The 14,082-nt window shown below is 40.4% G+C and overlaps 1 protein-coding gene across 3 annotated transcripts in view; it reads right to left on the bottom strand.

Annotated features, from left to right (window-relative positions):
- PHF20L1 (PHD finger protein 20 like 1) overlaps nt 1–11,674 on the bottom strand; it is a 49,662-nt gene extending 37,988 nt beyond the window's left edge. For all 3 annotated transcript variants that reach the window (XM_042868908.1, XM_042868910.1, XM_042868911.1), the window contains exons 1-5: nt 11,598–11,674; nt 10,366–10,469; nt 1,643–1,814; nt 1,409–1,493; nt 496–584 (exon numbers count right to left, since the gene is read on the bottom strand). In XM_042868908.1, coding sequence (XP_042724842.1) covers nt 496–584; nt 1,409–1,493; nt 1,643–1,814; nt 10,366–10,448 — 429 coding nt within the window. In that variant the 5' untranslated portion in view covers nt 10,449–10,469; nt 11,598–11,674. The remainder of the gene's footprint in view (nt 1–495; nt 585–1,408; nt 1,494–1,642; nt 1,815–10,365; nt 10,470–11,597) is intronic.
- Nucleotides 11,675–14,082: the final 2,408 nt, after the last annotated feature.

The raw sequence follows: 14,082 nt of genomic DNA, 5'->3' as shown, positions 1-14,082 counted from the left end.
ACTGTTCAGAGATAAATATTTATCTGTCTCCGTAAGTTCTGACAGAGGGGAGAAAACCCCACTGAACAATGCTGTTAATAAGAACATACTGTGGCAAAAAAATCTACCAGTGCAGCAAACAAGAGGGTAAAAATAAATAAATGGAAAATCACCAGCACAAACTACCAACAAGCTATAGGTTTTTCCTGAAGGGCCACAAGACAAAGGAAAAGGTCTCTGGATATTTCTGCTTCTATCAAGTCTATTAGACAAAACTCTGGAACAGATAAGCCAGCAATGGAGTATACAGCAGCTAGGCATTTCAAATAAAGGCAGGACTACTTGAGCAACACAACCTGAAGAATCATCCATAAAACTAGTGAAGCAAGGCAGTGCAAGTCCTAGAATAAAGACTGCAATCTAGAACTAGTTGTCCTAGATAACATTTCTACTAATCCAAGACAAAAAAAAATAATCAATATGAAACGTAAAAAAAAAAATATCTAATATTATTACCTGCCCTTTTGCATCCTCAGGCATAGATTTGATATGCATTCTCTTAAGACATCGAATGACACCATCATAGAACTGTACTGTGAATGTTCCTAGAATAAGATTTATGTAATTACTACAAGGTAGTTAAGAAACAAACTCCTTACAATGAAAGTTTTATCAAAATATTTTGTAGGCAATATGAACGAAGTAAAAAGATGTTATCCATAAGCAGAATCAAAAACTTTTATGTAAAAGAAAATCCTAATAAGACCTTGCTTTTATATTTGTCAATCTTTGTCCACTTTGATAGTTTGAACCACATTTGTATGTCATTACACTTTCATTCATAATTCACTGAAAGTAATACAGGTATTTAGACTAACACAATAAGGAAACAGTTCACAATCAAATTCCTATTTGCTTTAAAATACAGGAAGGTATTTGTTTTCTTTTTTTATTCTACTTAAGCTCAGTAGAAATACTGCTCCATTAAGAGGTGCTAAATTACACTGCTCTTTTACTTTTGTGCTTTCATTATTTTTTCTTCAATCATTTGTATTTTTAAAAGATCACTTCCTGAAACAACTAAGAGAACTTAAATCCAGTGGTGGTAGCCCAGTCAACAATAAGAGCACTATATTTCTAACTGCACAAGCAATATCCTTCCATTGCTGAGCAAACATTCAGCGTTTTATCCTTGAGGATAAATTTCAGTACTCTAATTTCAGACAGATAAAAGACCTTTACTAAATTTGACAGAATAAACATTTTCAACACATTGAGGCAATAAGGAAAACTTTATATGTATGTGTTTGTTTGTATGGGTTTTTGTTTTGTGGATTTTGGGTTTTTTTGTTGTTGTTCTAAGTTGACTACAGCAATAGCTTAGTATAAGCACAAAGTCCTTACTGATGAACCATACATGAATACATACCCTCCTTATTAATTGCTTCAATCTTTGCGGGGTAATATCGACAATCTGTCCAACGAGCTAGGACTTCTTCACCAGGCTTAAAATCCTATTTAAAAAAAAAGTTATTAATATTTTAAGCACTTAAACTTTTTCCTACAAAGACTTAAACATTACATACTAGGGAGATTTGACGCAGGAAACCAAGTAGGACAGTTTTCCAAAAGCAGTGATAACCAAAACGGACGTGCCACTTACAACAAATTCTTCATCGTCTTTCAGCCCTTCTTTCCTTAATGCTGGTCGCTCCAAGGGTCGCAACCTGTTGCTGTCCCAGTAAATCCACTCATCATAGCGATGACTCCAACGTTCAAAATGGACCAGCATCTTCCCCTCCTCATAGTCTATCTTCTCAATACGAGATGGATACCTTGAACAATAAACGCAAACTGATATTCAAGAGTTTTGGTGCTCTGGGTTTATTTTGCATATAACAGCACTTACATGACTACTGCAAAATTTATACTAACAAGTTACACTAACATTTTGTATTGAGAAATCTCCAAGTCTAAAAAAAAAAATAAATAAATAAATCAAGATGCTACATACTACATGTTATCCTACTATTAGTTTAAGAGTGATCTATACACAGCAGCGATGCCATCAGCTTTATCAAAGGATGCAAGTCTGAAACTGCCAGACTAAAGCTGCCTGAAATGGGCATTAGAAGTTTGTGTTCTAACAGCTTTAAAACCTGTGCTTATTTGAAGCAAAAGCCTGTAACAATTTTTGTCATATGAGGATAAGTAGAACATAAAATAAGTAGAACATAAAACACATCCATTACTTTTAGTAAATTAAATACTTCATTAAGCCATTTCATGCACTGCAGACAAATCTGAGCAACTAATCAAATCCAGAGGTCAACAGAACACTCTTAGTCTAAGTCACTTTTTAATTTGTGGATTTCACTGACATTAAATTTGATTCACAGAGACCTTTTTTTGGACAATCACCATTTTGTAAGCACGCATGCATTGAAATATGTATGCCACTTAATCTATGGGTTTTCCTCACAGCAAATGCAGTAGTATGCAATCTGCAGGACTAATCAGGACAACCACACTGAGTCCTAGGCATCATTTGGCTGTGGCAGATGCAACAGATTCTGACAAATTTGTATTTCAGGAACCATAACAATTTGGTAATGTTTTAAGGAAAAAATGGCAAATTTCTTTAACTTCAGCAATAACTACTGAACAAAGTGATGTATTGCACAAAATTGAAGCAGGGCAGCAAGTCACAAACACTTACACTTTCCCAAACAAAACTCATTAGATACCCTTCTACTATATGAAATGCAGAGAAAATTGGAATGAAGCAGAAATCAGTTCTTCCTACATGTAACAAGAATACTGAAACAATTTCATAAGTGCAAAGAATCTCTGAATTAGAATATCATATTTTCTCCAGAGTTTATGATCTGGGTAACACAACTGAACTAGAAACAATTTCTCACGTCCAAACAGCTAACATAATAGAAGAACAGAGGAAAATATGGATGGCCTAAAGGTAATAAAAAATGCATTAAAAGAAAGGTCACCACAAAAAGACAGCTGTCTTCCACTTTTGTTAAGAGATAACCTGTTCCTCAAACAAAATGTCCCTGCTGAGGAATAATAAAAGTGCAGAGTCTGAGCAATCAATTTTCAGTCCTAATGCACACCTGAATAGTCAGAAATGCATTCAACATTTAAAATGAAGAACACAGTTATCGTACATTTTCTCTTAAAATACTGAGGATGATGAAAAAAATCTTTAACACTATGTTCCAATTGAATATATTAAATTTTCTGGCAACTATAAGGCAAAGGGCATTAAAATAAAAAAAAAACATCAAACCCAACTTGTTCCTTCACCCTGATAATTTCTCCAGACTTACTTCCTCAGTTGCTTCCCCACATACAGCAGCTTCCCAATGTCTAAACTTTTCAGAACCAGGGACAGAAAAATTCTCTTTGATTTTCTAGGTTATTTCTGCATCAACTTCAGCCACATCTCATTCTTGCACCAGAACATGTGAAGAATCAACTGTCTTATTTCATTTCAATCATCCATGTATTTCAGAAATGTAAAGCATCTTCATAGCCAATTCCATAAGTTCCTAACTTAGTTCCATTCAACTTCACAAGCCAACATTTCAACCCCACACTCCAGATGAGTTTTCCACCCTACCAAAAAATGTTTTCATTGATAAGAATTCCACTGAACTTTTCCAGAGGAGCAATATGATCAGCCTCCTTTCACTTCTAAAGTAGGTTGATAACAATAAAAAAAGGAGAGTGAAACTAATATGTTCTACCAAGACAGAAAGCAAAATTCATAGGTCATAAAATCATGTCATTTTGGTTTAAGAAATCTCACCTTGGTAAACATACTGGTTTAACTCTGAAAAAGAGAGTTTTAAGAACATAAAGGCAGACAAGAATTGGTTTTCCCTGTCTCTGACCATCATTTCTTCTCAAGTCTACAGACTTCCACCCTAATTCCATTCCATTCCATTCCTTTCTTTGCTTTCCAAAGTCCTTTGACAAGTAACTAGTCAGGATGTGTCAGAATAAGCAGGAAGAGTAGCAAAGCAAAAAGCAGCAAAAAGCAGCAGGGACATCTGGGTCCATCCCCTGCTCAAGCAGGGATATGCAGAGCAGGGTGCCAAGAACCACATCCAGGCAGCTTTTGGAGTTCTCCAAACAGACTTTATAGCCTCTGGGCAACCTGTAGCATAGTTCAAACGCCTGCACAGCATAGAAGTGCTTCCTTATGGTCAGCTATAACTTCCTTTTGTGCCCACTGATTCTTGTCTTGGCTGAACACCACTGAAAAAAGCCTTGCTCCATTTTTTTTTTTTTTTTTTTAGTAAATTTATAGTTACTACAGGAAACATATGGGTAGCAACATTACCTGAAAGAGTTCCAAACAGAAGCAAAAGACTATACAAGTACTTAACAGATCGAAGGAAGGAAAAACCCTGAAGAAGGACTTCGAAGCAATCAAAAATGAGAGCTGAAGCACAAAAATGAGAAGCACTGAAGCTGCAGTAGTGACATGAAAAACAAAAGCAAAGGTATTCTCTCATGACATCAAAAAACTGTTTAACGAAATATGAGAAAGAAGGTGATACAAAACTATGGCTGCTTTATGAAAATTGAATTATTTTTCTAGGCATTTCCACAGTAATATTTTAGTTGTTATGACACTGTCCTACAGCATTTCTCTTGCTAAAGTAGGTTTAACTGCTCATCAGCAGCACAATCACCATTTTGAGAATTGTACTTTGAAGTAAAACAGAAAAGAAAAATGAGGAGAAGATTGTACAATCCTGGAAAAAGAAAACAGAGTAAGAAATGAAATACAAGAGATAGCTTGAGGCAAGTGTACGAAGTGAAGATAGTTTTAAGTAGAATTCAGCTAGTCAAGATTCGAGACTAACATATTTGGAGAATAAAAATAAAAAGAGAGCAAAGCTAGAAGTAATTAATAAAATTAAGGATGCAAAACATGAAGTCTCACTAGGGTAAATCCAACTCAAAGTTCATTTTCCTTTGAGGAATACAGGTAGTGCTAACAAAGCCCATGATACTGCTTTCAAACAGCTAAAACCTAAAACAACAACATCACAGTGTCTTTATTCCAGTAATCTCTGCTTCTTCAATGTGTGTTAAGACAGTGATGACAAGCTCAATAAAGCCAAAACCTGCACTGAAGTCCAGACCTCAGGGATGCATGTTTTCAGAGATCTCCCTACCAATCAAGCTTCATGCCACTATCATTAGGCAAACCAAAGATAACATTGTATGGATTTAGCAACAAGATGCTGCTCTCAATATCCTTTAAAATTAGCCACATAATGTGCCACAACTGTATAAACAATTGTGCATAAACAGCAACATTTCACAGCACCAATCCCACAGTGGAAAAGACAAGAGCACACACTGCAGAATTTACTATTGGAAATGTTGCACAGAAGCCATCTGTGCAAACGAACAGTAAATTATCCTCTAAAATATTGAGGAACTTGTGCAGGAAAAAAAAAAGCCACACTCCAGTTCAATAAGGAAAGTGTTTTTCCTATGGCAAGGAATAATAACCTGCAACACTTGTTGGCTGCTTTTATTTTCACTAGTGTGCAAGCATACGTGAAACTGTATTGAATTATCACAAAAGAAGTCTTGTCCAGTTGTTGTTTTTTAAGAGAGAATAGGGGAACTACTGATAGTTGATAGCTTAAATATTCCACGTTCTCTGTTCTCAAGTTCCAGAGATACCAACTTTTAGGAGTTCTGCAACATTTCAGTGAACCTGCAAAACGTGTATGGCTTACAAAACTTACATCATGAAACAAAATTGCTCCAACACTCAAATAGGAAAAAATAATGTGAAAATTTCCAGTTCTTATTTCCAGAAAATATATTTTTTTTCCAGTCAACCAATAAATAGCCACAACTGCAATGTTCTTCATTCTTATAGTGCCTTACATTTGTCCCTTCAAAAGTCACAACAGCCAGTAAATTACCATGTGAGGTGGGAAAATAGAGATTTCAAATTATAAATACTTATGCAAAAACACTATGCAATTTCTCAGTTTGCAGCTAAGAAAGACATGAAATAGACACATACTTCCTGTTTTCACAATAATGTATTAAAAAAATGTTTCCTTCTGCCTCATAGAGGATAAAACAGTAAGTGTGCTCCATTCCGACCTATCCGCAAATAGTCTTCCTGTATTTAAATAGTCTACAAAACCTATTCCTACCTCCCCACCTTCTACCCTACGTTTTGGCAATAGTCTTGTGCTCCTTCAAATAACCAACTATCAGGTAATCCAGTCAACTGAAATCTAAAGCGAGGTCTAAAAACTAACTTTACCCAAAGCATTACAAGCAAGAACCTTCCCTTCACACGTTCTTCCTTCACACATCCTTCCCCATTCAGGGGAACTGGGGTAGCATTGCCCCTCTTGCTGTAAGCAAAGATCAGGTTAGTGACCACCTGAAGAATCTGAACACCCATAAGCCTACTGGTCCTGATGAGATGCATCCCATTCTCTACAATATTTAAAAAGTCACAGCAATCAGGTGAAGTCCCTGGTGACTAAAGAAAGACAGCATCACACCCATTTTTAAGAAGGGTAGAAAGGATATCTCAAAACTACCAGCCCATCAGCCTCACCTCAGTGCTAGAGAAGATCATGTAGTAGATCCTCCTGGAAGTTACAGAAACATATGGAAGAGAGGAAAGTAAACGGGATAATCAGCATGGTTTCAACAAGGACAGATCACACCTGATGAAACTTGTCTCTTCTTATGATGGTGTAACTGCACCAATGGACAAGGAAGAGCCACTGATATCATCTATCCAGACTTCGGAAAGGCCTTTTTACATGGACCCCTCCCCTAAAACATCCTTTCCTTAAATTGGAAATATATGGATTTGATGGGTGGACTGTTCAAAGGACAAGGAACTGGTTACAATATTGGTACCCAGGGGTCAATGGCTTGATGTCCAGATGAAGAACAGTGACAAGTGGTGCCCTTCAGGGCTCAGTACTCAGACTGATGCTCTTTAATATCTTCATCAGCAACACTGACAGCACAGTTGAGCTCACCTCAGCAAGTCTGTGGATGACACCAAGCTTGATTGGACATAAGAAAAAATTTGTTAACACTAAGGGTGGTAAGGAACTGGTTGTCCTGAGAGGCAGTGGACGCCCCATCCTTAGTGACATTCAAGGTCAGACTGGACTGGGCTTTAAGCAATACTTCATTAAGAAGTACTGCCGTAAGACATCCTTCTTCACTGAGAGGAGTTGGACCACATGACCTTTAATGGTCCTTTCCAACTCAAAAGAATTTATGATTTTATGGTACTAGAAAAAAATAAGTAAAACAAAACATGCCAACTCAAAGTGCTATTATTCTGACAATTAACTTATTTGAATGACTTTTTCCATTCCAGAGCTTTAAGAGCCATATGCCTGTATTTCCAGTGGTATATAATTCACAGTTTGATTTTTCACACACAATTAACAAACATTACGTCTCAGAAAAATAACTGTCTTGAAGGCAATACCTGCAACTTACGGGACAATCAATAGTGAGCTGAAGTCACAAGAAAACGGAAGAAAAAATACCTACTATTAAATATATTAACTTCACACAGACTGTGTACCACTTCATGGGAGCTATCAGCCTAAGAACCATTCTTACAAATGGGCACATAGTTACAATATACAGTTCTACCACTGTTTCATTTGTTTTGTCAGTGAGAGGTATAAGTAGCTGCCCACGTGTATCACTGTTTATGAGATTGTAAGATATCAGGTATCAGTGTTTATGAAATTATAAGAAACCTCAGAAAGCTTCCACTCACTCAAGGCAGGGTCACTGGCAGAATCACAGCAGGTTGCCTAAAGCTTTATCCAGTCCAGTCTTAGAAGCTCCAGCCTTGGAGACGCCACAAACCTCTTTGGGCAGCCTGCTCCACTGCCTGTCCTCATGAGGAAAACCATTCTCCTATCTACCCAGCCTGAAACCCTTCTTTCAGATTCTACTGTCGTCTCTATCCTCCCACTACACACTAGAGCTTGTCTAAGTCTTCATCATTGCCATCGCTGGTTGGTCTCCTGAAGTCTTCTATCCTACAAGCTGAACAAACCTAGTTTACTCACCTCACCCTCATGGGTCTCATGCTCCAGGTCCCTGACTACTGACTAATTTTCTATTATCAGTCAATCCCACCTCCTTCACTACTTGCTGACAGATGATCATGTGGACTTTGTTTAGAGCTGCATTTCATAATGAATTCACCTCTGCAAGTTAAAATTTAACAAGTGAAACAAATTCATTGTCTCAGGTCATCTCCCCTGTAACTCAACGTTTTTCAGTTCATAATGAAGCAACTGGGATCACCTCCAAAATAAAGCAAAACAACATGAAAAATAAACAGTCTCACTGACAGCCTGCCTTTACTGATGAGTTTGTCTGTGCTTTCCACTGCTCAGTTCTCACACACAACAAACATCATAACCCAAAACACTGTCTGCAAAAAACTTATTTTTAAAAGCAATTAACAGTGAAGACCCACAATATCTCCAAAATTTAAGAAATTCAAACAATGTATCAATTTCCATTAGGTAAATTTCAGCAACTGCTGAAAATTTACATGCTGTAGAAACATCTCTAAAAGCAAAATTCATGCAGAATTTTAATAATTATGCTCTTCTTTAATCAAGAAAAGATTATCATTTAAAATTTATTGTTTTGTGAGCATTGGATCTCTATATAACAGGAGGCTTTCTTAAAAAACAAAAGCAAACCCCCTTTTACATTATGATGACAACAATGTTATTTTTGAGCAAATGCTTTTCTTCACTCTGGTTCTTGTAGTAATACTGCTCTTCATTTTTAGCTTTACTAAAAAAAACAAAGATTCCATATATGCTAAGCAACTTTTCTTTTTTTTTTTGAGATATGTTCTATTTCTGCAGGCATATGAGGGGAATGCCTATAGTGTACATATATAGCAAGGATTTAAAAAGCATCCACCACCACCTTATGCAACAGTTACACAGCTAAGAGACTGTTATCCTAAGAACATAACAGTAGCTCTTACCTAAAAAGCTTTTTGGTTATGTGCACAAATATTATTTTGTTTGAAAAAGAGCCTTGTTCCCAGTATCCGACACAAATGCAAAATTTGAATATTAACTTCCTATTCCTATATATGGCATCACTGTTCACACACGTAAAACTTGACCTATTCTATCCAATAGTCCAGATGGTGAATCAGTTCCTAGAAAATTTAGAATAAACCCTATTCTGCCTGAAAATACCAAGCACTCAGCTACAGTTGCTGCTGGGCATTCAGTTAAAAAATGAGTAATTTGGAAATCTTTCTACAGCAACAAATAAGAACTGTTTTTTAAAGCCTATTTTTCCTTCAGAGAGTCTTTATTAAGACAAATTGTTTGGCTGTATTTAAAGCCTTAAAGGAAAAAAAAGTTAAGCTTTTTTATACAGACACGGAGTAATCATGGAAATAATAGTCTTCTCATCACATAATTTGGAGTTAGCAGGATCAAATATTTACATGAACATTAGGATGCTCCGTTCTCCAAAAACCCATCAGAGCAGTAGGTACAGGCCTTTACGCTTCCCTAGTACTAACCAGTTAACCAGTCATGCTTGGCAGCTAAGAAAAAGCTTCTGGATAGATGCCCCAACTACTAACCAGACCTTCTCCAAACTGAAACATCATGGTCAGCATATGCCATGAAACTACTCTACTTGCATTAATTAAATTTTGACTAAGAATTTATCTTTCAAAGAACTCCTTTCACAACATATATGCAGTGTAGCAGCATCCTTGTGCCCAACAGGTTCCCATTTTATACTAACAGCTATTACAGAACACCTGGTGGCAGTCACAGTTCTAAGCACTCTGCTCCTCCAGCTGTTTGATGCAAACATACCTTACCTGCTCCATGGACTCTGATTAAGGATGTTTTCCTTTCTTAAACTAGTTTTACAATCCTAGGAGGTATAACAGTGGAATAGAAAAACCTACTCGCATACTTTCAAACTTAAAACAAAATTAGTCTTCAGTCACAGAAGTCTGCCACATTAACACATCTGGTTATCTTGCACATCACACTGATGTACTCTAGAAAAGTTTTTCAATTACTATGGTTTCACAAGCAACTAAAATCACAGATCCCACAGAAAAGTGCTGTCTGATTTCTGAAGAGAGAGTATTTACTTACACCTTGAAAGTCCTTTTAAAAAAGCATCTATAAAGTTATGAAGTTCTTACATAAAACAGACAATTAGTAGATATACTATACTTTCAGTTGAGCATCAAACCATACAATACACACAGAATAATTTTTTTTGCTGGCAAACACTACACAGGGTCTTCCATACCATTTTTGTAAATAGTCCAGTGCCTCCAAACGAGCACCAATCTCAAATGTGATTCCAGGACGATTTGGAGGCTTTTTACTCATCTTGATATTCTTTTTCACTACCTTTGGAGGAAAAAAAGAAAGATCATATTAAAGCACATAACGGTGTCTAAAAGGTGCCACTGACAGCAAACACATACCAGAAGTTGGAAACATTACGAAGTTTCTCTCCAAATTTTCATTTTATTGCTATTAGATGCTTTGCCTTTGGTAGTGTACTTAAGATCTGAACAAGGCATTCAAAAAACCTGTTTTTGATTTCTCCGCGCCTTCCTTTCAGAAAAACTAACAAACAAGCAAACAACAGTCATCAACCTGAAGCCTAATTCAGAAAGACAAAACTTGTGCTCACGTCTGAGATGTTATGCTGTAGATCCTTGATGTGTTTTTGGAACATACTTATCGGAAAGACTTAGAGTAAACCCCGAATAAGTCATAAAAAACAAGTTGGAAAACCAACCACTACAAATAACACAAATGAAAAGACAAACATAGCCTAAAAGGCAAGTTAAATGAAACTACCAAAAACAAAGGGAAAAAAAAAAAAAAAAGGGAGTGGGGGGAGGCATCTTCAGCCTTTCCATGCAGTGTTGAGTCTCATTCTTACCACTAAGTATGCTCCATTGAAGATTGTCTTATTTTTTCAGTAATTCAGTCACTATCAGAAAATGATTTTCCTGCCCTACTACCCTTATGACCGCGAGCGGCCGTTCCACCGCCGCCGAGCACACAGCAGCTGAGGAGGCCGCAGGCTCCCGCCGCACGCCCACTGAAGGGTGCCAGGCTGCACGGCCAAAGCCTTCCTCGCCCAGACCACCAGCGAAGCAGCACCAGAACCCCAGTTTTTCAGCCGGGCTCAAGTGCCCGAACCGGCAGCGCGACCCCAGGCAGCCGCCTCAGAGAGGGAGCGGGCCGAGGGGCTCGCCGCCGCTTGCCAAGGACGGCGGGCACAAAGGGGCGCCGAGCACGGGTGGGCCCCCACCGGCCGGGGCCCCGCCGGAGAACCAGTACAGGCGCGGCCCGCCGGATCCCGGCACGGGAAAGGCTGCAGGAAAGGCTGCGGGAGCGGCCCGGCCAGGCCCGGAGACCGTGAGGGGCCGCGGGAGCCCCGAGCCAGGCCGGGCCCTCCCGGAGGGTGCCGGAGACCGGGGCCACCCGCCCCGCTGCCCGCGCTCTCCGCGCGCTCCTTACCGCCTCCTCCGACTCTCAAGACGGCGGCGGGGCCCTTGACGGCCCGCAGCCCCGGCGCGGCACCCGCTGCTCCCGCTCGGCGCGGCGCGGGGTGTCCGGCGCGGTGGCCGCCCTCAGAGCCCCATCCTCCCCGCGCCCCGCCGCCGCGTCACCGCTCTGCGACGGCTCCGCGAAGCGCGATAGGGCGCCGCCATGCCACCGCCGCCCCCGGCACGTGACTGCGGAGCCGGTGATGCGGGCGGAGACAGAAGAAGGGAGGGAGACAAAGAGAAGCTGCCGCGCGCGTGCCCGGCCGTGATTGACAGCTGCGGTGGAGGCGGGCTCGGAGCTTTGTGGAGGCCGTTGGCGGTGGTTGGTGTGGGGCTTATCGCCTTGCTTTGCGTTGACTGAGAGATAACAGCTCAGGCCTGGCGATTGGGTTCTGTGCTGCTGCTCTGGGAACTATCTCACGGAGACAAGTCAGCGATTCTACCTTCCCGTTCCTTTGCTTAATACAGCTGAGAATACTGCTAAGCTTTGTAGTAAGAGCATGCTGCTGGCTCATGCTCAACTTAAGAGTCCACCAGGAAGCCCACGTCCTTTCCAGCAAATGTGCTTTCCAGTTGCATGGCCTCCTGTGCATCCTGGTGCCTGGAGTCGGTCTTCTCTGGGTTCAGGATTTTCAGAGAATCACAGAATGGCTGGGGTTGGAAGGGAGCTCAAGGATCATGAAGCTCCAAACCCCTGCCACAGGCAAGGCAGCCAGCTTCCATGTTTAATGCTTGATTTTGCAGGGATAGATGCTTCCAGCTTTGTTACAATGGCAAGAACAGCATCATCGCACTCCTACTGGTGTGATGCTCACATAGCAGTCATGTTCCCACAACCTCGCAAAGAAGAAACACAAGCTTCCCACTGTATGCTGTGTTTCTGGAGAATGCATAATCTGGGTTACAGTCAGTTTTTGAGCAGACTTAATGGCAGAGAGCTATTAAGTAAACCAAATTAAAATATATATATATATTTGAGTGGGGCTCAGTGTGCCCCACTCGGTTTTGAAGTTGGGATATAGAGGAGTTTGAGCTCCTTCAGAAGTAGTTGGTACAGAAGTGCAGCTCTTGGCACTTTCATTATCTGTGCTCCACTGGGTTTTCATAGGACAGGTTCCCACTGCACATCTTGCAGTACGTAGAGAAGGTGGGTAGTGTTGATCATGAACTGCACTGATTTGGAACCTCAGGTGCCTATGAACCGTGGAAGAGAATCACACACAGAATCACAGAATCACAGAATCACCCGGGTTGGAAGGGACCCCAAGGATCATGTAGTTCCAACCCCCCTGCCTAGCAGGGCCACCAAACATACACATAAGAGCTTTGCTTAATCCCTGTGAGGCTTCCTCCTGTTGTAAGAAGTGCAGTTTCAATGTGCTTTTCCTCAGAAGATATGTTACAGAACAGTGAGGTTTGTTGTGCTGGAGATGAAACCCCTCCAGCAGCAATGAACATGCAGCATCAGGATGCTGTTAGATGCTTCTGCCTGAGGAGAATAATATGGGGGATAGATAGAAGAGCTACAGGAGATGTGGCTGAACACAGGTGGGTGGTTGAGTCAAGCCAGGGGTTGAATGACAGAGATTGTCTTCTTTGGTATAAGAAAGCCTCAGGGTGATGTGTGGTACTATCACCTCACCTCACTGCGGGAGGTGGAGGCCAGGCTGGTGGCAAGCTTCAGAGGCACCAGGACTAGGGTATTTAGTTAACTGATAAAAGCTCATCCACACACCCACAGAGGAGCACAGAGAGGCAATGGCAGCAGGGAAATCCCCCAGCAGCACCCTCCAATAAGCCAGCAGCACATCATAGTCCCATTTTCACTGAGTAGAGTCCAGCTGCTGGAAGGATCAACCCTATATACATATATATATTTATACGCTCACTCATGGAGTCCATCCTGCTCAGCCAGAGGGAGGAAAAGTATCCAAGAGCTTTTTCTAATTTTTAGCAGAAGAACATCTCAGATATTTAATCTAATCTCTTGGGAAAACGTAGTATGTATGGCTGTGTTCCTATCTGCTTTGCCTTTTCCTTTCTCCTTTTACTTATGAAACTTCTGTCTCACTCCAGGTTTGGCAGAGGGATAGAGGCCTTACAGTATTACCCCAGCCTGTTTTGTTAAAGTGCTCAGGTGGGCAGGGAAAGGCAACCTAGTTGACAGAAACTCTGTGCCTCCACCCCTCCAGACACAGCACAGGCAGGCAGATGCACAAGAGCAGATCTCATTATTTCTGCTCCACGCAAAATTTGGTGCTGAATTTTTTACAAAGCACATTGCCAGCATTGTGAATATTATACAGACCATTAATTGGAAACCAAACTAGATAGGAGATTTTATCTTGCTAGTCAGTGACTCACAGACTTGGAGGGGAAGGAGGATTTCATTATCAGCTGAGCATGAGCTCACGGTATGTTGTTGATGCTAAAAAGGCTACTGCAGTCTTTGCAAA

Source organism: Lagopus leucura, unplaced genomic scaffold (assembly GCF_019238085.1).
Source record: "Lagopus leucura isolate 7727_CA_CO unplaced genomic scaffold, USGS_WTPT01 Super-Scaffold_100002, whole genome shotgun sequence".
NCBI classification, from domain to species: Eukaryota; Metazoa; Chordata; class Aves; order Galliformes; family Phasianidae; genus Lagopus; species Lagopus leucura.
Note: the sequence above shows the minus strand (reverse complement) of the source record. Positions and strands in the feature narration are given on the sequence as shown.